The sequence below is a fragment of the Cottoperca gobio genome, chromosome 17 (assembly GCF_900634415.1).
Source record: "Cottoperca gobio chromosome 17, fCotGob3.1, whole genome shotgun sequence".
Taxonomy (NCBI): Eukaryota; Metazoa; Chordata; class Actinopteri; order Perciformes; family Bovichtidae; genus Cottoperca; species Cottoperca gobio.
The window spans coordinates 19,874,061-19,901,946 of NC_041371.1; the positions used below are offsets into that span (position 1 = coordinate 19,874,061).

At 43.4% G+C, this 27,886-nt stretch overlaps 1 protein-coding gene across 7 annotated transcripts in view; it reads right to left on the minus strand.

Annotated features, from left to right (window-relative positions):
- The window catches only part of dab1b (DAB adaptor protein 1b), a 103,999-nt gene that overhangs the window by 3,928 nt on the left and 72,185 nt on the right, over nucleotides 1-27,886 (minus strand). For 3 of the 7 annotated variants that reach the window (XM_029452848.1, XM_029452849.1, XM_029452851.1), the window contains 11 exons: nucleotides 21,943-22,567; nucleotides 15,264-15,403; nucleotides 12,245-12,343; nucleotides 10,371-10,502; nucleotides 9,856-9,975; nucleotides 9,341-9,379; nucleotides 6,897-6,962; nucleotides 5,171-5,230; nucleotides 3,188-3,235; nucleotides 2,826-2,934; nucleotides 715-1,347 (listed from right to left, as the gene is read on the minus strand). In XM_029452848.1, coding sequence (XP_029308708.1) covers nucleotides 715-1,347; nucleotides 2,826-2,934; nucleotides 3,188-3,235; nucleotides 5,171-5,230; nucleotides 6,897-6,962; nucleotides 9,341-9,379; nucleotides 9,856-9,975; nucleotides 10,371-10,502; nucleotides 12,245-12,343; nucleotides 15,264-15,403; nucleotides 21,943-22,012 — 1,516 coding nt within the window. In that variant the 5' untranslated portion in view covers nucleotides 22,013-22,567. Of the gene's footprint in view, nucleotides 1-714; nucleotides 1,348-2,825; nucleotides 2,935-3,187; nucleotides 3,236-5,170; nucleotides 5,231-6,896; nucleotides 6,963-9,340; nucleotides 9,380-9,855; nucleotides 9,976-10,370; nucleotides 10,503-12,244; nucleotides 12,344-15,263; nucleotides 15,404-21,942; nucleotides 22,568-22,896; nucleotides 22,989-27,886 lie in introns of those variants that run through there. The other 4 variants (XM_029452850.1, XM_029452852.1, XM_029452853.1 and 1 more) reach the window with 4 other exon arrangements.

The window sequence follows — 27,886 nt, forward strand, 5'->3', positions numbered from 1 at the left end:
ATAAAACCAAAAGCATTTATGTTTTCTTGCAGGTGAGTTTTAATATCTTAATGCACTTTAGACACAATGTACATATGTTGTGTGTTAGCAAGTTATGTAACTTTACTGTTACTGTTCTTTTGGCTAGAAATGTATTTTAATAATAATAATAATAATAATAATAATAATAATAATAATACATTTGACTTGTATCGTGCTTTTCTAGAAACTCAAAGACATTTGACAGAGTTGTAATCTGCTCTTCTCTGCTGTTAGGGAAACATGAATGCTTTAGTGTAGAAAATATTTTGTTTATTCTCACTTGCCTCTCAGGGCTTCCGTACAATAGTGTAATTTAAATGTTTTCTGTACACATGGAATCTGTTGTATGTCTATCTGTCCTGGATGAGGAATCCCTACTCTGAGGCTCCTGCTGAGGTTTCCTCAATATACTACTCCTATTGTGTGACATTTCATAGCAATCTATGCCATACATTTGGAGAAATCTCACTCAAAATCACAAATGTGAATCTCATAGTGGCTCTAGAAAAAACGTCAGGGGGATCACCAAAGTCAGTAGGATGCAGTAGGATGTTTGGATAGTCCCGTGTGTGACATTGTCTTCCATATAGCCATGCAGCTAGTAAAGCTAATATTTAAAATGAAAAAGCTATATGCTGTTTACATGCAGTGGTACACGGATGATGGTTTAGTGAGATAATGAAGAACACTTACGAGATTCAGTAGACGGTGATGAGGATGTACCTGGGCTCAAGGTCATCCGAGAGAGATCAAGGTCACTACAGCTCCCTTCCTCCTCCTGGGTGGCGGCAGCTGAAGGGGGCAACAGCACACTGCAGACCAGTGTGTCCGGTACACTCATGAGGCCTGGGGTCCCACACCTGCTCACTGCTGCGGACGCGACGCCAGGTCCCACACCTGATGTAGAGGGGCCCTCGCCTGCATCCGAGTCCATGCCGAGGCCTTCTCTCCCCAGGCTCAGCTGCCTCTGAAGCATGGCGGGGTCGACCGTGTGCTGGGGGCTGGTGATGGCAGAGGAGGGGGCTGATAAATCGCAGGCTTGCGGGCACATGGTGGTAATGGGTACCAGGCCTTGGAGCATGGCAGCTGGTATGGCGTGCCCCCCCACGCCCACGGTCTGGGCTGGCATGTAGGCTGCCATGGCTGCCCATTGCTGCTGAGTGGCCGGGAAAATGTTGGCCTGGCTCCAGATGACTGGCTGACCACCGGGGAGGACCTGAGCCACCTGGAGGGGCCCCTGCACTGGGAAGGCCAGAGTCTGGGCCTGGCCAGAATATGGCTGTTGCGCCCACTGGGCCGCCTGCACCGGACCCATGGTCATATAACCTGCAGCAGCAACAAGAGCGGGGAGGAGAAGGAAAACAATTAAAGGAAATAGGTCAGGAAAAGGTTTATTATTTATATAAGATTATTATTTTAATGAGCGAGGAATACATTTAGTCTTGTGTGATTACAAGTTCAATACATTGATTTTCAAAATCACAGCATGTTACTCTATTAATATTACAATGAGAGCCATTCAATGCTGAACTTAATAGCAAAAATGTGCATTTAAAGATAAAATACGTTATATATGTTGTTGAGGTTTGTACTTAAACTATCCCATTTTAATCAACAGTCCTTTTCATCTGGTCGCTTGTAATGGCGTCGTATCCCCTTTGTACACGCGTCAGCCTTTTGGTCATAAATTGACTTGTTATACTGTTGTTAACCACATTTTTAAAGATACACTTTTTAGATCTTGATTGTTTTAAACTATATATTTTAATCACAAGACACAAGCTGAGCAACTGTTCGCGGCAGCCAAACATCATCGGAGAAACACAGATTTTCACCGTGAAACTGCTTTATTCTGTGTATTTACTGGTTTTAATCACCTGGTCTGTTTGTTTTGGAGAGGAGGAGACCTCTGCGGATAATTCGGCTCCCAGTTAAAAACTCCTGAACGCCTGGATCTTATGTTATCAGAGAAACAAGCTGAGCAAATATTAGTGTCAAGTCGGCTCGCCTCTCTGGGATGTCCGTTTTCCATTGAACGTGTCGAGGAAACACTAATGTTACATTTTTAATGTGAAACTGCTTTATTCTTTATTATGAACAATGAAGGAGTCCTAACCAGGAGAAGCTGACTGCAATGTTAAACTCCCATGATCCCATGCTACTTCAGGACGCCAGCAAACTCTGTTATTGTTTTGACCAAAAGACCCCTAGAGTCAAAAGAAGTATATATTGTGTATTTAACGACCGCATTCTGGAGCTCTTAAAGTCTTACACTCAACTGAGAGTCCGGTGTATTGTACCACTACCAAACCTGCAGAAGCTTACTATTTGATATCAGCAATCAAAATGAAACACAATCATTTTTGTCCTATTTATGGTACTGTTGCATGTCTTGAAAATGTTTCCTTGTTGGAGTTTTCCATGTCAACATTTGAGGTTTAAGAGTCCGTTAACAAAAAGCATCGACTTCATAAGCTGTGCTATCGTGAACGGGCACATTGTGAAAAGGATGAAGTTGTTTCCTGCATTAAAGAAGGTCGCTCATCAGTAGGCTGCTGTTTTTAAAGGATGTTGGGACGTTCTTGGAAAACCACAATGTCAATGGTTTTGTTAAAATATGCAAAACCCACCAGTATTGGTTCCTTAAAGAAACATCTCTTAACAGTATCTCTGTGGTACAGGAAATCTGGGCGAGGCTTTTCACAAACTACACATCAAAGAAACACATCCCCAGCAGCACTTTGTTCTCTTTTATGTTTTGAATTGTGGAAAAAGATGCAGATATTCAGTCTGGGTGTAGCTACCTGACGGCATGGAGGTGGGGCTGAAGGGGGCGTACAACTCAGCAGCGTGTTGCTGCTGCTGGCGGCTGCTCCTGCTCGGGTCCAGTGTGTTGGCAGGTGATGGGGGCATCTGGGAGGCCACGGACACACACGCACGCACACACACACACACACACACACACACACACACACACACACACACACACACACACACACACACACACACACACACACACACACACACACACATCTCACTTATCGTACTGTCGGATATTCAGGTAATTTAGATCTCTGCGACCGTCCTAATGAAATGATGTCATTTCTCTACGTGATTCTATAAACTTGTTTCAATTACACAATGTAGTAGGCGTGGCAGTACTCACCGAGGGAGGAGTGGACATGTCGCCAAAAAGATCAAAGTGGTTGATGTTCTGCGAGTCAAACCAAGTGGCGAGGGAGAGAGAGAGAGAGAGAGAGAGAGAGAGAGAGAGAGAGAGAGAGACAAAGTCCAGTGATATGTCACGACAAGGAGATTTGCACACGCGTGAAACCTTAAATTCATCTCCAGATAGGGTATGGTGGTTGCATGGGTGGGTAGGTGTGGGGAGTGAAATCTATTCACAAAAGCAGATTGTGCTGTGGATGGCAAGAAACAACTATCCCCTCGTTTTGTTATCAGAAAATGGATCTAAAATGAATCTTTCATGGCTCGCTATAATTGAGTGGGTAAAAAGGCTATTCAGTCCTCTAAAACAGCCTCTGATTAGATATTCTTATGTCTGCCAATCAAGACACGGGGCCCCCGTGAGAGCCTGGGCCGCTTTATCATGCTGATTCTACTCCGTCAGGAGACACGTACACAGAGGAGTGTGTTTATTTCATCACATAAATGAAAGGAAGAAGCTCCTGGAACCACCCGACCGTGACAATGAGGCCACCTCACCTCTATAGGCAGACGTGACCCCTGCTCTAGTCCCCTCTGTCCTCCACTCGCACTACTTAAAGGAGAGGGGGGACGCGGCTATGGAAGAGACTATGGAATGGCTAAGTTGCATGAAATGTCTCTGGGGCCATGCACAAGCAGACAATGAAACCGTAAAAAAGCACAAAAACACACAGAACTTGCATGCTGTAAAGACACAGATACAAACACACACGTATTTAAACCAAAGAAAGAAAAAGGGAGGAATAACAGCAACCAGTGTTGCTGCTAACAGGGTGTTTATGTCCTCCTTGAATAAGCCGGGACATGGCGCATTGCACAGTTTGCACGGCACTTTGGAACCATTGAGGGTCACAGAATGAGTCTGAATTTGGGAAAAGGTAAACATTGTACACAGAGGTCTCTCCCTGCAGGCACCGACACACATCAGGGGAGCTCGAGGCTCTCAAAAAGCTCCAACTGAATGAACAGACAAGCAGTAACACTTAGAGATATGGAAGCGCTGCTACTTATACTGGCATGGGCTGTTTGGGTGAGATAGCGAGGGCAGTTTATCTGTTTGATATGCTGAGCGACGAGCGCGCAAACAGCGGAGAGCAGAGAAGCACTTTGCTTGGGCTGTTTTCAAAAGTTGCGTGGAAATTGTCCCTGGCTGAATTTATGGGCGAAATAGGCTTGAATGAATGTTTTTACAAGCGATTTGAGGGATGTAATAGCGTGGTCACTGCATGGGGGTGAAGAACTCATAAAACCTACCAGGATGAGATAAAATATATTTCAGTTTGATGAAAAAATGCTTTTTAGTGCTGTTCTTCTGAACAACATATATTGCTCTTCATTAAAGGTACAGCTTTTATGAGTGTTTGGTGGCCTTGATTGTCCTGCATGCAGCTCGACCCAACACCCACCCCACCTACAAACCTCTCGTCCTCATCCTCCGAGGAAGGACGGAACAGCCACCCATTTATTTATCCAGTCAGTCCGCCCCGCCAGTCGGACGAGACCGGCAAACAGACTCCGAGCTGATATTGTCTCGACCATCTGGTCACGACACGCGTCACATTCTGCACAGGATTGGATTTTGGATACGAAGCCTGCCTCTCTAATGTCCTGTGAAATTGCTGACATGTCTGTCTTTGGTTGACCAATCAATTCGTCTTATCTCTTCAAGCAGGCTAGGCATGACCAATGGAGCTTTGTTTCATCATCATCGCAGTCCGAGTCGTTCTAGGATTGGGAAACCCGTTTTAGTGCCCGCCGGCTGTAATACATAACTAAAACTATTAAATACAGCAGAGCAAAAATATTTCCAATGGGTGCTGTCAAAAGGGGGCTTTAAGGCACTTCCTTCAAGAGGATCTTAAAGAGAGGTTTGCAAGTAGAAAAGTAAAGAAACAAATAATACAAAATAAAAAACACCTACAGTCATGAAATGGCGTTTTGGGACATCATAGATCCCATCCTTCTGCTGACTGGTTGGGACCTGCATTGGATTGGAGGTCGATTCATATGTAAGTAACAGAGCAACACCTTTTTTTATGTTTTCTTTTTAACAGGCTGGGTTATTAGAAAACAGGAGCTTACAAGAACTGAAACATGTCTATTGAAAGAGAAAAAGCTTTCTGCATCAATTTCCATTTAGTCCATTTTTTAAAGATGTAATTATTTATCTTTTAGAGCAATGGGATCAGGCAAATTCTACAGCTGTTTTATTGAATCAATTCTACTTAAATCAATATTGATTGCAAACAAAGCTGGAGGATGGTGCGAGCTGGCGAGTATTAAGAAAGCCTATTGTTATTCTGCAACAGTATGTCTCAACTGGTTCATCTGACAATACGAGAACGCCTCAGCTCTGGCCTCCTTTCTCTCACATTAATTTAAACTATCTGTTGCTCTAAACCGCGCTGCCTGTCTCCCCGTCACTCCCTCGACTGGTTAACTTTCCCTTACGTTTTCCCCAAGTCTATTGATCTTGCTTCATTCTGAGATCAAATGGCATGGCAAGTGATTAATCTCTCTCTCTGCATCTTTCATCTTCAGAGGAACGCAAGATACAGAGAGGCAAAAAGAGGAGGAGGAGGGAGAGAGGGAGAGAAAGGGAGGGGGTAGGATTAAACCGTACGACAGGTCCCTGGAGTCCTAGCTGGTCCTTCAAATGGTCTAAAGGTCAAAGTGTTAGATATATAAAACGACTGACCTTGGCTCTTCTGCAGCTGTTTAAGACGCTACATGAGGCTTTGTTTTATTCTGACAATAAAGTCAAAATGTTGAGAATAAAGTTAAAACAAACTAATAGCATCGACTGAAAGTTGGACCTTTTTCTTGACATTCTGTTTTTATTCACAAAAAGTAAAATAAAATAAAATGTGTTTCCCTCAGGCCGTGCCCTGATGCTCTTCCGTAATTTTAACATAAAGACGGTTATAATTCTAAATATTTTCGTGAATTAAAACGTCGTACTTTTTTCAGCAATAGCTATTTAAAGTATTTACATTCACTAAAGCAGTTTTCATTAGTAGTGGCGGAGTCCGCCATACCCGTGCTGGATTCAAATTGCCTTCACACGCACAGGAAACGATGCACTCATGTAATCCAGTGTAATTTCATCTCACTGATAGCCTCACTGTTCAGCGTACACTCTCATTAAACTGTATCAGAGCTATATTTAGTTACTGCGATACAAATGCAAAATCCTCCTGCTGCTAATTTACATTAAAAGCGTTTAACTGACACACGAGTGGCTTTTATTGTGCCACAGGAAACGCAACGTATTTGTCACCACGGTTAGTGAGAGATGGTCATTTTCGCATTTTTTGACAGAGGGTCAATTTTAAATATTGCAGCGAGTAATAGAACAAACTTGCTCTTAACCTTCCTAATCTTACGGATTATAACTTTAACATGAACAGAAAAGCTTTTAATAGATCTCACAGCTTCTTGAATGCCATTTCATCTTCAGCCACGTTAAAACAGAAACCTTAGTTTGATCTAAATCTTCAGACAACCCTTTCTCCAAAAACAATGTGCACTTTGTGACTTCTTTAAGAAAGGTGCTCTAAAGTCATGTTGTTAGTACTGTTTCTATTATCATCCATCACAGGGTATGAAGAGGGAGAAGAAAAGGGGGGCAATGCTTGTCTTTGTACCTGATAAACGCTCTCCTCTGACTGGGGGCCACGGAGGGGTTCGTGTCCAGCCTCAAACACTATGTACTATAGAACAGAAGTAGTGGGCAAGGCGTGGAGGTGCAGAGAATAATTAGATGGGAAGACAGAGAGAAAGGTTGGCATATAAAACAGAGAGAAACAACGAGGAAGTGATACATGACGAGAATAAATGAAAGCACAGGGGAGCGAGGATGGCGTCGAGTGGGGAGTGAAATCAGATTGCAAATATGAAGTAAAAAAAAATGGGGAATGGGAAAGAAGAATGGGGAAGATGTGGAGAGAAAGAAAAAAAGTGAGGTGGGAAGAGGAAAGAGCACAAGTATAATAGGTCAGGCAGTAGTTCAAGGCAATGTGGAGGTCTTCGCTAGAGGTCTCCCTTCCACAACAGCAATATGATGCTCCACCTCTTTGAGAGAAAATAGACCCGGAGGTCAGAATCTTCGCTTGAGATCCATGAGTGAAGTCTCAGATCGGTCAGTATCTCCTCTCAACCTTGATGTTAATAAATGTCTTTAGGGATCTCAAATTAAAGGAATAGTTTGACATTTTGGGAAATACGTTTATTCATTTTTTTGCCGAGAGTAAGACGAGAAGATTGATACCTTTTTCATATCTGTATCATAGATGTGTAGCTGGAGCTAGCAGCTGTTTAGCTTAGCTTAGCATTACGACTGGAAACGAGGGAACAGTTAGCCTGGCTCTGTCCAATTGTAAAAAAAAAGTAACCATTGAAAACATGAATTATAACAAATTAACTGCATTTTTTGTCAACTAAAAAAACTAAACGAGAACATGAAAGACGGACAAATGAACCAATGATTGTTTAAATACAAAGTCTTATTAAACTACCTGCATTCATCTGCGGAATCACACACTGAAGCCTAGCTCCTGATTAGTAACAGTATCCTCTGCCGCACAACACATCTCATGTTCAGAAGGTCATCTGTCAGAAATGTTATGTGTAGCAGTTCTTGGAACAAACAGTTTTATGGACTAAATTATTCTACGATCCAGTGAGCATTAGACAAGGGATAGAAAGGTAAGTTAGCGTAATATTATACAGTGCTGTGGCAGTAATGTTAATGCTACTTTCAGTCGGCCATCTTTCAAGTTGGAAGGAAAGTTCCAAGCTGTCAAACATCTAAATCTTCCTCTGGATGTTTGCTGAACAAATATCACTACGTTATCCAACTACGTTCTTCTCCCTCAACCTAAACGCAGACAACAACAGCACTCAAACAACAAGTGAGTGCATCAAGCTTCTGAATGATCAGCTGCTCTACATCGGTGATGCTAATGCAAGGTGAGCAGGATCGACAGAGAGTGAGCGGTTTTCTTCAAACAGCCAGAGTTTGTAAATGATAACTGATATAATGATTTAGCGAGGAGAGTCGGTCTGTTGTGTTACTGCAGAGTAACTTGAGCACCGTGTGTGTACAAACAGCGCCTTCACCACTAACCTTGAGAGAGATGAGAACAACACCTGTAACCATGGTAACTGTACACAACAAAGATGGCGACAGCTGTAGTCTCAAAATGCTTAGAAGTGAAATAACGTGACAAAAATGAGACAAGAATTTCATGACGAAAACTAAAAGGTCTTTAGTCAAGACTAAAAATAAATCTAAATAAGGTGCCAAAGTTAACACTGCAGCTTGTTTTAGGTGCTGGTAGGCGGACTTTGTTATCTTTAGACAGAACCAGGCTAACTGTTCCCCCCATTTCCATTCTTTATGCTAAGCTAGGCTAATTGGCTGCTGGCTTCAGCTACATAGTCACAGCACAGACATGACGGTGGTATTGATCTTATCGGCAAGAAAGTGTTAAGAATAAGTGATTTGATTTCCCAAAATGTCAAAGTGCTCCTTTAAGATTCTGGCCACAGTCTGGAGTTTTGTCAACCAACATCAACATAATCGAAAGCTGCACATGGAATGACTTTATGCAAAACACACTTCTGGGAGGTGGCTGGACGTACCACTGAACATAGCATTCAGAGTAAGAGTTAGTGTTGTCTGTATTCAGTGTGAGCAAACACAGAGAAAAAAAAATCATGACAGCCAAATAAATGCACAGGGCAATAAGGAGGTGAGGGGGTAACAACCAATCTGGGGAGTGGGGGAGGGGGCATGTCTTTGGCAGAAATCAGAACATTGACACAGATCAACTGAAAAAATATGGTTTTACAACACTGCACTGGCAAATGGGAGTTGAATGGTTGAACAAAACTGTCCACTAGGATGGTCTACTGTGTATTACTGGAATGGTGGAATATCATGAATCATTAATTCAAGCAGATCAGTGACTGGAGGAGATATTTAAATTGAGTTTTGTTTTAAATTCCAAGCTAACAGCACCAGTGAAGCTAAAAAGCATCAACGTCAGCCGTGTTTGGTTGCTGCTCTGTGTGCCTACAGACCTACCTGGTAAACTGGGTCGTCCACTTCGTCCTCCAGGATGGTCTGTGCAGTGGTGAGACACAAGGCAGATGACACATTTTGTTTGTTTTTCATCAGTAAGACAGTGCAGCCCAATTTAGAGTCTCATTAGAAAGTAAACGGAGAAAGAAAAATTCATTTCAGCGTGTCCTTTCCTGCAAGTGAGCATAATCACACACTGACAATGTGTTGTGTTTAATGAAACAGTGACGCGCACGCGCGCACACGCACACGCACACGCACACACACACACACACACACTTCCTGTCACGCGTACCTGACTCCAATAAAATAAACAAACATCTAAACCTGTTGCATTTCCATTACATTTAGATATTCAACATAGAAATCAACGGTGCACACAAACAGTCTGTGATGCACTTCAGAGGGAGCTTGAGTGTGAAGATTTATGTTGTGGGAATGAGATGCTGGCTGAGTTATAATGTGTGATCTCGCCTCCGAATGGGAAATGAAACTGAGAAAAAAACGTGCGGCCCTACCTGGTAGACTGCCTGCTCACACTGTTTGTCCTTCTGGGCCTTCTTCTCAATCTCCTCCCGCTGTTTAATGTCGTAGATGAGCGTGAAGAGGTCGCGTAGGTCGATGATGAGAGGCTCCGCCTGGGCGAGAGGGGAAAGAGGAAGAAGAGGATGTGTAAAATTAAGGAGAGGGAAGTAAGAAAGGAGAGGAAATGGACGAATAAAAAAAAAAAAGAGATTCAGGTCGATGAAGAGCGGTGAACATGTGGAGGTGGAGGAGGGAAAAATGGCCGGCCCAGAAGATGTGGGGGAATAAAAGCAGTGCAGGAAGTTAATTTACTTTTTTTGTTAAATAATGTTCAGGAATAACCTCTAACATTTAAATGATGATCAAATGATTTTAGTCAGACAGCTCACATAGAACAGAGGTTGTGAAAGCAGAACATGAAGATGTTTGTTTATTATAACCTTGTGTAAGACGTGGCGTAACCTAAAATAACCTAAAAACAGCTCTTGCAGAGTGGAAAAGTATGTACCGACTGTGACGTCTTGATGGCCACAAACTTATGGTGGCCCTCCTTCCCGCAGACGTAGCCAAAGGCCCGGTGGTCCCTGGTGTCCTTGGCGATGTAGCTGATCTCGTGGACTGAGTGGTGATGCATGAGAACCTACATAGCAGAGATGTTAAGTGTTACAGGAGGGACCACGTTGGCCTGCTGAAAACGTTGCTCCCCTTAAAAGATGCAAAAACATGTCTTGTTCCATTTTTAAATAGTGTTTTACAAGTAGAGTACTGTACACAGTGTTGGCAGGAAAACTAGGTCAGACCTACTTTAAACATCTTTGCATATTGTGGAGCCAAACGCAACCAACCAACTGAGACAGGGGGAGGAGAGAATCTCTTACACAGCACTCTACAGACACCATACAATTGAGAATCCGTATGCCGTTTGTTTTGTGCTCTTCGGTGCGATTGAGTGAAATCTCTCAGACTTTTTGTCTTTATTTTTGATATCAGCAGGTTTTGAGACGCCGTCAAATACAAAATCAGGAAACAATCCCTTTTTCAAAATAGACACCCCAAAAAAAGCTCTCAAAACATAAACACACACCCATATACACACACACTGAGTAATTCAGCTGTCACTCAGGCACACCCACTTGCCTCTCCGCTATTAGCAGAGATAAGCTTCAGCACCGGGGAGGAGCTTTCATTTGAATATTAGCAGATATTCAGCTGGGAGCGTCGCTAGTAACGCCTCAGATTAATGTAAAATACAAAACTAATATGACTAGTCTGCTGGATTCAGCACAGAATCAAGTCAGCTTTACATAAAGTATTTCCATCTCAATATTGTTGACGCTGCCTGCGCCGGACTGATCCCCATTACCCCATAATAACTCAAGAGGGATATTAAGTGTGGAGTGTTATTTACTGCCAGTAATCAGTAAATAAAATGAGGAGCATTAGAGGGCATGATTTCCAAAACAACAAATGAGCTTGTCAAAAAGCTGGTGAGCTGTTTGGTGGTGGCGGGAGGCTTAATGTTCATTTTCATTACAGGCCAAAGACACGCCACTATCACTACCAGTCATATTGAAAAGAGATATTATCAAAGAGGGGTGTTTTTTTTTTTGGAGAGTAGACGGTTGGTAGTGGGTTGGGGGTCGACAGCCACGGGACAAACGCTGTTGCATAATTATCAGTTTAGCTCTAACGACAGCTGAGGTGGAGCCGTGGTGTAATTAGCATTAGCGGAAATGATCATTAAGAGGTGGAACTGAGTGCTAATTATCGGTTAGTGCTGATGAGCAGAGTGGGCCTATCTAGCCAACACTACGCCCCAGGACGGGGGAGAGCCGAGCCTCTCTATCATCCTGTAATGAAACAGCAGGCCTCCGAGTCCGCCAGGGGATGGACGCCAGCATGGAGGCGGAAACAGCCCATCTCATAACAGCACCATAACATTGCTCACTGCGCTACCATTAGCATGCATCCGGGGACTGAGTGATCTTACAGTAAGTAGCCCCCCCAAACTTTACGTGTTAATTAGGGTCAAATATCAAATGCAAGACCTGCAATTTAATGCAGTCAAGTTCAATAAAGGGCTGCGACTAAGGATTATTTTCATTATCAATTAATCTGACAGTGAATCAACTGATCGCTTGGTCTATAAAATGTCCAGTTTCTCAAAGTCGACGGAATTGTTTTTATTTCAGCACAATCTTGTGCTTAATCTTCCTTCTGCGCAGGTATTGCAGTCGTACCAATATGTCAACTGGACTGACAAGATGGCGGCGGTTGGCAGCCGCTGTGAACTGAACCGTGCGAGCGTCTGCCCTCTGGATGTCCTACACTGTAGGTTCACAGTACAGCAGCTGGCGGAGGCCTCGCAGACATGCTACTCACCCCTGATCTTTCACAGTAAATCTTGATCCCGCCGAAAGAGACCGTCAAGAACACTCTCTGCTTGTGCTCCCCTTTGGAACGTGCCGAGGAAGCCATTCCCTGCAGGAGATTAAAGGAAACGACATGAGGAGATGAAAGGATATGAGCTCAGCGTGAGAGACGGTGAGCTCTCTTCTCTTTCCGACTCAGGTGATTGTGACAGTGGGAGATGGGGGGATTGGGGGGGGTAGATTGTGGGGCTAAGGTGACAGGAGTTACACAAGGTGTGATAGGACAGAATGTTCTTTCATGTGCCGTTTCTTAAAGCTTCACTCTCAGAGGAGTTCACACGTCGCCTTGTGCATCTCGTCTTATTAGTATTATTGCGGCCTCTTTTTTTTCTTCTCCCCCGAGCACCGCTTTTCTCTCCCTTTTTCTTGAAGTAGATTTACTGCACTTCAACGTGACATACACAAGTGCGAGCTAACAACAATAAGGTGAGATTTGCTGACAGAATGGATCGCTGCTGACCAACCAGCTCGCTCCGACAACTTCCCATAGTGCTGACTGAACAGCCAAGGCAGCCTTTGAAGTACGTTCTTTCCCATGGATCTCAGCAGCTCTCTTTTTTCTTATATTCTCAGCTCTGATAAAGATAACAATTAACATTTCCACCGTGTTCCATTTGACACGACCTGTGTGCTTGACATGTCTTTCATAGAACAAAGCCTGCGGGAGAAGTGAAGATGAAAAAGAGGAGCGCAGATAAGAGGAGAAGAAAGACCTGCCTGCTGTGCTGCATACGTCTGACAAAGTAACTTGGATGAGTGGTCGACCTCAGCTATTCTCCACTTGTTTTTTTAAGGCTCAGCTAATATTTCAAAACCACAGCCATAACGGGTCACATGTGCTCTGCATCTCCAGGGAGATGTTAAAGGGGAAACATCTATCCATCTTTACATTCATATGAGAAAAAGAGAAGCTGAAGGGATCAATAGAGTGTAAAGAGGGAAAGGCTAAAGAGAGCAGGATAAAGAGCAGAACAAGCAACAGGGATAAGGAAAAGATGAAGTAAGTGAGAGAGAGGCAGGTGGGCGGGAGAGTCGATGGATGTTGTCAATCAGCTATCAGCTTCTCAATTTGGTGGATTAGTCCTCAAGGCAACGAGAGGCAGCTCAATAGAGACCGCGTCCCCTCCTCTATCCCCTGTCCAGATAATAGCAGGTCTGTATCGACTGCTCCATTGACTGTAACTGGCTGCTAGCCGGTGACTGCTGGAGTCATGTGGAGGGCACTGCTGAAATGTCTTTGAGGCGGGGGAAAAGTTGTTTTATTGGACATATCACTTGGAAATGAATATGGGTGATGAGAGGCTTTGCCTTCCGGCTGCGCTGATCTTCTCGTGGGGCTTCCCACACATTTAAGCTCTAACAAAGTGTGTGAGAAGATACTTAAAGAGCCATGCATATACGTCCTCTTTTGGAGGAGGATTTATCCCGTAGCCACCTACTGCAAAGATGCTTATGTGCTGCTTCCCCCCCCCCAACAAAGAAAGTGATAAGTATTTCCTGCCTTTTACTTCGGAGCCAGTAAACACAGCTGGCATTTAAGAGGATACAGAATAAAGTTGAGGAGAGGAAGCACGCTATTTCTAATATGTCCTTTATATTGATAATTGACTGTTAGCTAAACCGCTCCCCGAACAGTAATTGTCCAATGATAAAATAGCAAGCGTAACTCGGCACAGCAGATCTTTAAAGCTTTGGATTTCTCCACATTATTGCGGTGCAAATGGGCTCTATTAATAGTGGTACTTGGTATTTAAAAAGTTTGGATGGTGGCATTTATTTTCAGCCCCATAATACGACAGCAAAGGTGCAAAGTTTAGGTTAAAGGGACGGTTCACCTCAAAGTCAAAACTACACATTACACATTTACCTGTAGAGCTATGTATCAGTGTAGATAGTTGTGTTGTGAGGTGCAGAGTGTTGGAGATATCAGCTGTAGAGATGTCTCTCTTCTCTCTAATATAATGGAACTAGATGCTCTCTGCTAAAACGAGTAAAATAAATCAGCTGGAGACAGCGTGTTCTACCAAGTCATTAAGCATATGTTAGTTTAATAAGGTTGCTAGCTACAGCTGGTGAACTCTGCTAGCCTCTTTTGTAATTGACGATAGGCGGCTAGAAACGAGAAACCTGCTTTAATCACGACAAACAAATAATTCTCGTGGTAAATCTGCACCTGTTATTACACTGAGCATGTGCAAGACCGGCAGACCTGACAGATGTAGCAACAGTGACTAGTAACTTAACAATATTACAGATATTTTAAAATGAGTTCAAGAACACTTTCATCCACAATCACTAGTATTCAGACTTTTTCCCGACTTACTGAAGGGCTGAATTTGACCTCATTTTACTTGCAACGCTCTGTAAAGAACACTGGCTAAAATATTATCTGGGTCACATTATCTCAGTTTGCATATGTGCTACAAGTATAACATTGTTTACTTTGTTGTAAAAATAGAAGGCTGTGAATGACATGAGAAGACATTCATGAGGCAGACAAATTGGGGGAGGGGGAGGGGGGGGGGGTTAGTGTTCTTGCAGTCACACGCGGAAAAGTGAACATTTCCTACTTAAGTGATTGCTTAAAGCGTCTCAAACATAGGAAGCCAATTTGCCTCCAAGGTCAAAAAAGCTGTGTGAATAAACGCAGAGAGCTTTGAGCAATGCTAAAAATATAGCAGCCTATTAAGAGGGAAAATAAAGTACAAGGCTGCTACCATTTTGCAACATATATAAAACCAACCTTACAGTAGCTACATGACAAAGAGCTGCAGAATAACACGGTTGGACTTTCATTTGTTCCGTCTGGTCAGTTCTTTACAGAGCGCCAGTGAGTCTTATACAGGACAAGACATGTGACTCATTCAACAGACAATACAGATATGCCCGGGCATGCCTTTTACAAATTTGACTGTGATGAGTGAAGAAGCTCAATGATGTCTCTTCCCACCCCACACACAAACACACACCTTCAGCTTCATCATGGAGTCCTGGCACAGCTTGTCCCCGCGCGCCGATGTCACCTCATCAATCCCTATCAGCTTGGCCTTGTAGCGCACGCCATCTCCACGGAAACGCTTAATAAGCCCCGCCTCACTGCGGTCCTGACCTGTGGGGGGAGAGGAAAAGAGAGGACGAGAAATAAGGAGGAGAAAATGAACGCAAGTTATTACAGGAAACAAGGATGTGAGCTCAACTGAAACCTACAACTTTAGTATCATGCCCTGCTTAAGGTATAGAGGCTGTGTGTGTGTGTGTGTGTGTGTGTGTGTGTGTGTGTGTGTGTGTGTGTGTGTGTGTGTGTGTGTGTGTGTGTGTGTGTGTGTGTGTGTGAGAGAGTTGGCTGCTCTGGTATTAATATTTATGGAATAGGAAATGCAGAATGAATTGCAAATTAGCAGCAGCGAGCAAAGATTGAAAGAAAATTGAACTCGAGATTGGAAATGAAGTTGGATAAAGCCGGTGGACTAAATGAGAAAACAACTGGAACATTGAGAACACTCTGCCGTCACCTATTGCAGGGCATTCATACAGAAAGCTGGGGTGGAAGGTTACAGGGGGGGGGGGGGGGGGGCTCACTCCTAGTGCTCACTCACACCCACAGTTCCCATGGGTGCTATTGGTAGTGACAAACCAGCTTGAATGGCTGCTATGAGAGGAATCATCTCGGTCCAGCGCTCACCCATAATCCACCAGGCCCTCCCTGGGTGATGGATGTCGGGTGGTGGGCTGGTGGTGTGGGACATGGGGGCATCTGCGAATGTGTGTCTGGCTGGCCTTGGGCTTCATAATGTCATTGCCCACCTTCTCCCTCCCATCCCTGTTGCTGATTATTCTGTCTGTCAATCTCTGAAACTGCCCTGACACCACCTTGACACCGACACTTTCTCATTTAGTCTCCACGCTATCTGCCGTCGCACTGTTTTGATTAGGAGCGTGTAAGCCTCGAGCGCCATCTCGTACGTCAACAACGTACAAACCATCCCCTCTTAACCTGTGCCGGGTTTGTCAGACGCAAAACGCCGTCTCCCGACGACAAGATAGCAGGATTTTAAAATCAAGGTCACCATCGCCTTCACGAATTGAGACAGTTTTCAGGGCTCACTCCATTCTAGGTCACGTGTCCCGTGCAGTACACCAGTTAATGGCACATTTAAGTGGCTGGCTAAGCTGTGTGCGAGAGGAGCGCAAGGTTTAATATCCCTAACAGAGACTGTCAAGGCCCCACTCAAAGAACGTATTACACCAAAATGACCTTTTCCACCTGGAAACACACAGTATTCTACATCTCCATGAACACAAGTGGAATTTCATCTTCCACCCCTGCAAGGAAAAATCAAAAAGAAAAAATGAGAAGAAGAGCAAATTAAGTGGAAATGGAGAAAAAAAAACCTCCATGTTCAAATGCAGGCACTTGTCTTGGCTATGCACACTCTCTTACTAATTCATGGGGGCACAATTCTCTAAAGGGGGGAGGGCTTGACGAAGCTAAAGTCATTAAAGTCTCTAAGCAAGTGAATGTCAAATCTGGGTCTAATTCAGACTTGTTTCAAAGCCAGAGGATAATGAGTGTTATATACAGCCACATGTACCTCTGAACATTAACCAGCTGCAGTCTGGCACACACACAGCAACCATGTAGAGAAATTAACATTCACACTTTGATGACAAAATCACAAAGAAGACAAACTGTAGACTTACATGTGCTGTTGCTTAAACCCTGCAGGATGGATGCAAGAGAGGGCGGACTCCTACCATAATTATTGCTGTATATACCTCATACAGTGACTGTAGCCACTTTCTACAGTGTTATATATTCCATCCAGATTTTACCGACTCATACACTAATGTAATGTAAAATGCATGCTGCTCCAGTTGCATTTTAAACACCATCGGTCCAATTTAGTGCAGCTCTCTCGGATGAGCTTTAACCAGATGTTCTGTGCCATTTGTTTCTTTACATACAGCGCGCCATTTCCCCCTAATAACACTTCAGGAGAGATTTAGAGGTTTATGCACAGATCCTCAAAAAAGTAGGCCTTGCATACTGAATGAGAGTCTTGACACAGTGGCAGAACTCGTACGCTACGTGCTCTGTGTTCAGATTAAGACGAGCGAGTGCGCTGTATTTGAAAACTAAAGAGCTGCGGGGCATGCTGTTTCATGTTGTTACTTTAACTGTAAGGAGAGAGGCGGAAGGTGTGTGTGTGTGTGTGTAGTGGTGGGCCGTCGGGGGGGGGGGGGGGGAGGTGATACATATTCCTCTGGCTTTCTGGATTTACAATTACCCAAGGTTGAATGGTCCTCACAATATTTCTGGCCCATAAGCTTGATGCTCATAATTTGTCTGACAGAGGGCTGCCTACAGCATCGTCTACTATTATTCTGTGTCTAAGTGCATCCTACACATTGGACAACATGCATGCCATTGGGGAATCCTGGTGGTCTGAGATGCATAGGTCAGAATACAGCATGCAACCTTTGTCACATCCTTCTACCCCCAGTACTTCCTGTTGGCTTCATTCTCCAACAATCTAATAAAGACTTAAATGCCATAAAATAGCCAAATCTTCCAAAACTGCAGCTGAGATTTAACAGCCTGGACATCAGGCGCCTCAAATCAATTCACTACTATCCCCCACCTGACACACAGTACCTGCACCAGGACCATGGAGAGAACAATTACTGTCAGCCCTGCTCCATACTGTTTCATGGCTTGTCTCTGATCACAGTGTTGCATCCTCTTCCTTGCCACACCAGAATGGGGACAGTGAAGGGACAGATGGCAGCAGATGGAGAGTCAGAAGAGCCCCTCTAGATATAAGAACTTGGCAGCGAGAAACCTTTTGTTGGGGATCTAGGCATCGAGGCAGCTTAACCTTTGAACCGCTCCGAGTGTGTATCCGTGTCTGCCCATCTCTTCCTGTCAATATCCGTCCGCTACAAGGCCACACACGCCACGCATTGAGCTACAGTGAGAGTATGTAATGTACTATGTTAACTAGGGCTGTACAGAAGAGTTGGAAGCTTCATTCATAGCCTTGACATTCAAATCTTATTCTTTTATCCATTGTGTTTGAAGACAGTATTTCTGCACAGATACAGATAAGGCTACACTAATAATATTAGCTTTATACTATGTGTAGAATCAGATTCCAGGGATGGCTGATTGTTTGCTGACTCGTGTGATGCAGTTCCAATAACTCCAGAGCGTTGTAAAGTCAAAATGCAAAAAGATAGATGTTGTCATTTCCAAAGTGGACATATTTTTATCCAACCAAGTATTTTTTCTTCAATCAATGTTTGTTGGCGTTTGAAAAACACAATGTTCACTGCGTCAAAGAATTATCTCTCACGCTCACGGTACGCACTGATGACTTATATTCATTAAAGAAAGTTGAATTAATACAAAAAAGATTAACTTATTTAATCTAATGAATTATTTTATTCAAATAGAGGATTTTGTTTAAAGGTTTATTTTAAAGCTGTGATGACGTTACAACATTTGACAGACATTCAAGAATTCATTCGAAAACCTTAAAAGTAGCTTTGAATGAAAAGAAATAAAAAAGACGTTCGGTACAGCCCTAGGGTTAACCATTATTCTGTGCGTCTCTGCACAGAACATTTGACATCTCTAAAATTGAAACACTAGGTATGTCCTATCAGCGCAGGGGGCCGATGACAGCATTACACAGAGTGAATGTCTGAGGAAGGCAAATCTGTCCCCGCCATCTGCACAAAATAACTTTCATAAGCCTTAGCAAACACACACACACACACACACACACACACACACACACACACACTACACACACTAACAGCAGCAAGAGTTCCCTCGTCACAAAAATACTTCCACACAACTTTAAACAAGCGCTTGAGGCTTTGGTTTGAGGACTGATCGTTAAAGCACTTACAGAGTTAATGAGGGGCATTGTGCACACTGTCAATGCCGTGGACAGGCCATTGGATCACTGTAGAGTTACACCCAGGTATCGATGTGTGCTGCTGGTCGCTGATGGGCGAGATCATTCTTTAGCTCAGGGCTCCACGACGATGCTATTATCACACTCATGGTGAAGCAGTGGGATGAACAGTTGGATAAGCCTACAAGCAATTAATTTGATCAAATGTGGGAAATAGTGTTTGAATAGGGTAAAATTGTTAGTATTTGTACTGCCTCTCACGATCGTCCCAATGTCATACATGCAGTATGAGAGCTGACTGTTGATTTCATCTTTTTACTCTCCCTCCGTCTCTTTCCGCGTCTGTTTGCTGCGTCTATGTCCTTCAACTCCTCTCTCTCTCTCAATGTCTCTCTGTCCTCTATTCCTTGTCTTTCTTTATGAAATGAATCCTTTTTTTTGCGCACAGATTACAGTGGGAGAGCAACAGTTTCTATGGAGATAGAGCAAAGTCACGCATGTAAAGCAATTCTGTTGATGGATAGAGGGGAGCTTTGGCTTTACTCTGTCAAAATCAAACCTCACAGCAAGCAAGAGCTGACTGCCAAACAGATAAAGAAAGGAATGAAAAGTGCTATGACATCCCTAAAACAAAACACAAGATAGTGTGTCCAGTATCAGCCTACTTTCCTCTAAAATACATTGTTTAAAAAGGAGCAGTGTGTGCGATTTAGGGGATCTATTGGCAGAAATAGAATATATTATTTATTATTAATATTATTATGTCATAGTAATATATAATCTTGTGTTTTCGTTAACTTAAGGCCTCGTCACTCCACGGGCGGGACAAATAAACAACATGAAAATACAAATAACATATCTACTGGGCTTTTATTGTGAAAGGTAAGGACGGAAGGAGTGGATCTGGTATGCGCTGCCGTTATCAAGGTTGGAAGGAGTAATAAAGTTTGCCGTCTTCGTTCGGACTATGGAGCATCCGCGTTGCGCTTTTATAATCCTCATAAATTGTGTTCTTCGTGAAAGTAATCTTGACAACAACAATTTGAAAAAACATATTTTAGTTTGAATAGCTCATCATATCTACATAAGTGGGTCATCTTCCACTGAGTTTGCCATGTTCTACAGTAGCCCAGAAAGGACAAACTAAACATGATACGATACTTACATGTTTTGTTCAGCTGGATCATTTTCACAAATGAAAAACAATTTTTTGAATCGCGAGAAGTAAAAAAATATTGTTATAAACAAACTACACCACGGGCGCATGACTTCGATGCTACCAGCCGTGTATAGATACGTTTCCCCGCGTTTGGAGTGATGACGTTTACTGTCCCCAACACCTCTGTAGTCTCATTTAGCAACCTCCTTTTTTAAGATACGTAAAAGCTTCAACATTCACAAGGTGTTTTATGTCGTAGAACCAAACTTTCAAATGTCTTAATGTTGTGCAAACCACAGACCTTATTTAAGGGATCTAACCAAAAAACCATTTCAAAATACCTTTAGACTTTGAGATGAGGGAACTGGAAGTGCAACAAGTCTAACCCCTTTGTGGGTTCATGCCTCCAGCTCTCTATTGTTTACAAGATGAAAAATATAAAATAGCAGCAATCTTAAATAAATCACACCTATTTCTACGGTGGCTTCCTACCCAGATGAATATAAACAGAGTCTAAATACATGTCATCAACCTGATCCCCGGTAGTGTCCTTCACCTGGTCCCAGCCTGCTCACAAACAAAGGCCTGACACTCTGCATGCATTTATGTGGCCCCATTTCCATTTATATGGATCTAAATAGCACCTTTACTGATTATGACAATGGTCCCTGCAGCACATGTGATTAACGTGGTGAAGTCAGGGTCTGATAGCCTGTGCTGATAGCTCGCCGCATGGCCACATGTGTAAAAGCCCCCCTCGCTCCTCACTCCCCCCTCCACTTAACTCAAATCAATGGGCCCTTCTCCAGCGTGGCCATTTATCTGAGCAAGCCGACAGGGCCAGTGAAACAGCCACAGTGGACCTGGCCCCACGGCCTCGTTACAGCCAGCCTGCAGAAGCCAGATTTACTGGACGTGCTGGTGTAGCTTTATTCATGGGTGGAAAAATTAGTAAAAAGAAAAAAAAGGATGGAGAGAGGGAGGGCAAGCGAGACCACATCCTCTTTTTGCTCACTTCTTTCCCCCTCCCTGCGGATCTCATTCTTTCTACCTCTCTAGCTCCTCTTCTTTCCTCCTCTCAGCCAATTCAATCCCATTTCAATCTCCCAGTGAAGTTTCGGAGAATGCCTCGTCCTATTACATCACTTCTGCTGTTCATCAAAGCGACAGGGTGTGAATTACCCTGTCCATGACACCTAAATCATGGGCGCTACCAAACCCCGGGGCTACATAGAATAGCTGTTACTACATCTGGATCCCTGGGATGAGACAGGGAGCTCTCTGCGGGCTTGACTGAGTGAAGCTTCTCTCCATGTAGTCCAGCGTTATTTAGCTCCATGCAAACATGACTTAAAGTTATGTTCACTGCCTGCCAAAACATGAGAAAGCTGCCAGTTTCCCATTTTGTCCCGACTCCCTTTTCTACATGCTTCTCGTTGTCTTTGGAGTCATTTTCTCTCAGCGTTTTATATCAGGCTTTTATCTCAATCCACAAAGTCATACCACCAAATGATCCTAATATATTACATTACAGAATTGTTTGCCAAGTAGAATCTCACGTACCTTTGATCCTCCTGGACTCCCTTCGCTGGCTGGTTTTGACACCCGGCTGGAGCTCGGCCTCCGCTGACATCCTCCACTGCTGAGTCCCTCGTCCCGCTCACAGCAGATCCACCATGGGTTAGCAGTACACTAGCTAATCCTCCCAACTCCCAGAGTCCGATTTCCCCCCACTCCAGTCTTTATTTTTTTACAGTCGCTCTTTGATGAGGAAAATCTCATTCAAATTCATGATGAGATGTCTGGTACTCCTCAATAAATGAAGATCCGGCATTGATAAGTTCTCTCTGTCACTGCTGGCCCATGGTGTTGGAGTATTGCTGAACAACACATGAACAGATGAGTGAATTATGGGCTGTGTGATCCTCTCGAGAGCAGCCTCAGATCAGATTTGACATCTTCTGGAGTGTACTGGAGTTCTCTCCTTGAAGGTCAAGTATCACATGGTCCACTGTTGCTCTTTTCTGAGGGTCCACCTATTACTCAGGAGTAATTCCCTCCGGGGGAAGACTGCAACATTGATTGAATCAAATATTGTTCTTCAGAGTAGGTCAGGAGTGGATATTATTCTTTGGCAGAGTACTTCAGATGCAGTCCGACAGCCCATCACAGTCACTTGCTCCGAGCACTGCAAGGCGAGGAGAAAGGGATGACGGTTAGTGTTTAAGCTGGAGGTGGTTAAACATTCAAATTAAAAACACATGCCCCTTGATCACTCATTACAACATTAATTTAAAAGGCAACAATGACAGGCACCAATTTCACAAATCAACAAAGATGTTATTATCTCTTCTGGATCATCAATCCTTAATGAGAGTGCAGCAAGCGCGTGCTGTTCGGCACCCACCCTGAGAAACAGACCTGTGGCAAAATATTTGACGCTCTTGTTTTATGTACAGCTTGTGAGTAAATATGGAACATTAAAGCATGACCGGTGCTTCTGTGCATGCAAAGTACATTTTCAGAAGATGCATTGTTAATGCTCAAAGCACAGTGGCACGAGAGGAGGGGAAGTAGCGGCGAGCGATGTATGACGGGCTGTTACAAAGCAAACCGTGGTGGAAATACTGGCACGGCCGTCTATAAACTGGAACCCCCCACATTGTGCTTTAATGCCCTTGAATCATCCACTGCTAACACTGGGGGCTGTGCCAAGCTGGCACCATGGCTGGCACCGCTTCTGTTGGCATGGTGATGGGCCATTGTTGGAGAAAGAGGCCTTCAGACTACCCCGGCCTAAAAAGAGCTGCTGCACATGGAGCACCGGGCACACATTATCCTGTTTGACATTGTTTGACATTGTGAGTCTGTGACTGTGGTCATTTTAAATATATTTTAAGGTTTTCTTTTTCCAAGTAATTCCAGTATTTTGATAATTTGCCTCTTCCTAAAACAGTTTCTGTTGTAACAAGATGTAACTTGTTACATGGTCATCCACATTACAAAAATATATCTTTTTTTGCCCAGGTTGGGACAATGCTCCTGAAACTGTGTCCCCGTTAAATCTGGATAATCCACAGACCTCAATGTGAGCAGTTTCCATTCTTTCTATCAAAGAAATAGTCCCTAAGAGAGTTATTCTTAGGGACTATCACAGGGAAGATTGTGGATTATCCTGAGTAACTGGGACACTGTTGAGTTTTTTTAATGTCATTTGTCGATGTTTGGAGCACCGCATATGGAAATCCATTCACCTGCAATGTATTGTTGTGGTGGTAGAAAACTCAGAGACGGATATTGCAGAATCTGGGAACAAACTATCTGCATGTCTAGCAGACAGTAGTGTTACCCATTACCCATAATGATGGAATGTTTTCCCCAGTAATCATTTAAATACTATATTTTCACATACTGTGTTGTATGGGAGAGTATTAGTGATTAGGCATTAAGAGAAATGAGATGAGGTAGATTTTTAAAATTTTGCATTTCAAGAAAATAAAGTTGATATGTCAAGAATAAAATTGCATACTAATACACAAAAACATACGCACCAATGTTAGTAGTTTGATTTATTCTAAGTTTGACTTCATTATTGACATTTCAACGTTATTCTCTGCTGATTTATTTCTTGTTATGACTAGCATTAACACTGAAAGTTCGATTTTATTCTCGAAATTTCAACTTTATTTTTTGGCATTTGCAAAAAAAATGAAAAGAATCTTCCTTTATTTTTCTGAAACTAAAACTGAAAGTTTGACTTCATTCTCAAAATGCAAAAAGAAAAAAAACCTTCCTCCTCTCATTTGTTCTCCTTATGCCTGGCCCTCTTCTGTAGTGTTGGCCACTAAAACACAAACTAGATCATGAAGTCACAAATGGGTCTACATGGCTAGATACTACTAGAGGTAGGTGAGAACAGACATTTCTTTTCAGCATACAGATGCAAATCTGTGTGCACTCCTGCATGTTTGCATGCAATGAAATAGTCTCTCTACAGCTACATCCTCATTGTCCTCCAGCAGACAGGTCCTTCAACCCTCCCATTATTCCCAAATGAACTGTGATGTCGAGACGCATTTCATTGTCTTTAACAACGGGTCATTGCGGTTTCCTCATCACCACCGGTTCTCCTTGTGCATGGTTGTCTAGATCATGTGTCACCCGTCATGTGTGCTTATAAAGCAGGTAAATGTCACCCAGGTCCAGACCAAGGGGGCAATCTCCCCATAAATATGTCTCAGACGGAGCCTTGGAGTGCCAGCGACGGGAGAGGTATTTTCCACGTCACAAAGAACCTTATCAGAATGTAATTTTCATTACCAACGTGGGAGATATGCCTCATTGTATTAGACGGAAGAGCGATTTAATGTGATGTACGGCTGCTTGTCAAAACCAATGCTATCTAGGTCACCCAGACTCCCCAATCTGCTCTGTGTTTTAACAGCTCCCAGTGTCTCTTATGATTTGGGTCAGAGTTAACGAGCATCACTCGTTTCTCCAGCTACTCTCAACTGTTGGGGGAAGTCAAAAGCCCTCGACAAAAGCCACCCTTTATTTATTAATTTGTTCATTTTAGCGCTACCTCTCTGAAGTGCAAAGGAAAACTTCCTTGAGGGAAGTCAATTTCATTTCTGCCTCGCATTTCTTCATTTCCTTCCATCAGGCCGCCGATGTCTTTGTCTCGGTCTGCCGGCATTTCACAAATCATCTCTTAAGATGTTTGTTTCCTGCTTGCGTCAGAATCTTTGCCCCGTCACAAGATTATTGAACAAAAACAGGCGTGCTTTGAGAAAACCTGATGTATGGCAACTCTCTCTCTCTCTCTTCCTTAACACTAAAGAGATCAATCATGCAAGCCATTGATTTTTCAGGATGAGAAGATCTGAGCGTATACCTTCACAAGGCGAAGCAGACCCCCTGGGCAACATGCAGGTACATATATCTGGTTATGCAGCTTCAGTGTAGCGGAACGAGATGTGATCTGAATCCTTTTCATGAAGAGAAACCAGTTTGTCAGAAAGATCCCTATAACCTTTGGTGAGTTGAAGTACAGGTCATTGAAGAACACCAGCCACATTTTATATTGGTTTCATGATCAAAACCAACATATAGTGTTTCTGCTTTAGCTCTTCAGTTGTTCACGTGATCGTTTGGTTGCAATGAAATAAAAACTATCATTTAGATTCATGTTGCAGACTGACAAACGGTTGTAATTTGCAACAATTATACTTCAGAGTTCAATCTTCCTCTATGGCTGGGAAATCATTCTTTAAATGTGATTTTCAATTATGTTTACAGTCACAGAACTATAATGGGCAATCACTAAACACGCGCTGGTTTTGAAATCAGATCATTCTTGAGATTCTTTTCAAGCTCCAGCATTCTTGTAAGTCACTCCTGAGACCGGTGTTTAATAGACTGCACAATCAACCTCATATTGTGAGACATCCTCCGTGCATCCTGCCACCGATGAGCAACAAAGGTTGAACAGCCATCTATCACTGGATATGGCCAATTACACCTCCATTCACTGTGGTCCCGATGGAAGGTGCAGTCTGTGCTCTCCAGTTTGCGGTGACTGCTGAGGAGCGGGGAGGCCCCCCCTTCCCCCGACCATCTACATCTCTTCCTGGCCAAGGCTGGCATGGCCCTGGGCTGGTGGAACGTTTGTTCAACAGACCGGCTTTGGCACCTCACGCTGGTCATCTTTGTTACAAAATGCCCCCCAGCTTATGTAGTGGGACACAACTGTCACAACCTGCCCGAGCAGAGCTCCTCTGAATAGCGCTGCTTGTGTCACCTATGGCAGTGAAGGTTGGCCGACTACTGCTATATTGTCTCCATCCCTAAAGGCTTTAATCTATACTGCTGTGAAATGTTTTAGTTTTCCAGGGCTGTACAGTTTTATTCTAGCTCTTATTGCAGCCTCACGATCAACAACAATCATACGGCCTTACAATCTAATGAATCCATGAATCTAAGATAAGGTTAATTTGTGTTTTTTTTTACGAATAAGACTCTTTACTAGCGAATGGTTGACTGGCATATGGGTCTACAATCTATTAACACTTCAGACCATATGATATGGCCAGCTATATGACCCAGAAAAATATGCAAATGTGCAGTAATAACAGAAATGCTGTGTCTCAATTTGCGTACTCCCGTACCTGCACTTGCTATTTTGAGTGCATTAGGGACAAATATGGCAAAATGCATTGCATACTATGAGTAGTGTGTGGAATGCCTTGGGAAAAAGTGATTAAACGAGCAGTTAGATCATTTGGCGGGAGAAAATCGCAGTCACATCGAAGTAATAGTTTGGCCGATTGCAATTTACAATTAAATCTGTCAAATATTGCCGTCATCAATTCCGGTAAGTGCACTGCAGCCCGCACTATGCAAATCAGTGTAGAGTGTACAACGCGTACTACACAGAGGTGTCCAGAGGAACTATCTGAATTGAGACGCAGCATAAGAGTCCACCATGCTAGCAGCTCTGTGCATGTTAGCATTGTCAACATGCTAACTTAAGCGTGTTGACAATGTTAACATGCTGATGTTAGGTAGGTATAATGTGTACCATGTTCACCATCTTAGTTTAAAGTGTTGGCATACTGACACTGAGCTGATGATGGCGCTAGATGAACACTTAAAATTCATCCCGAGGAGGACATCAATGTCAGGGACATCCATACAATAGTTGTGGAGAAATTTCAGTCAGTGGCGGAGCGACAGACCAGCCAAAAGACTGACATTGTCATCCATATCCTGTCAGCATGGCTACAAACCAAAGGATGTTAGGAGCATCAGAGGACAGCCTAATGACGATCAGTGATGAAATTGAGTAAATTACCAAGACTTACTCTTAGCTAGAAAGAAAGTGAATAAAATGTCCATAAAATGGAAGAAGAATAAATGGGGACATCGTACTATAAACTAAACCATTCCTTTTGATTTCTGTGAGGATTCATCTGAGGAAAAGCTGAAATATTGTAGCCAAAGAAGAAGAAGGACCTCTCCTTTCTTCTCCTCCTCCTCCTCCTCCTCTGCCTTCCTGGCCTTCCAGGGGGAACTGATAGCCTCTGAGCTCAGGCTGTTCAGCCACGGCCCATTAGTTCACCTCATTCTGACAAGATGGAGGGTCTCTGACGATGGAACAGTCAAGTGTGCGAGCGAAGAAGGAGGGGAGGGAAGAAAATACATACCAAAAAATAATTCGGTTTGGCCATTTGAAGCGCTCTCATTTACTTTCTGAGGGAAAGAGAGGCCTCATTGCTTCGGGTTCAGCAGCTACAGCTGGTAAACTAAATAAGCGTTGCCACACAGTTGCTTTGCCGTGCAGATTTATGTCAGTACAGGCCTTGGAGCTGTGCACTCACTTAGGCGTGGCTCCAACATGGCCGGGCACAGCTACACAGAGGGCAGTGAGGAGCTGCCCTCTGAAGTGCTCCCGCATTATCCTTTTTACCAGCTCAGCTGCAGGATAACTGGGCCCAATTTAGATGGA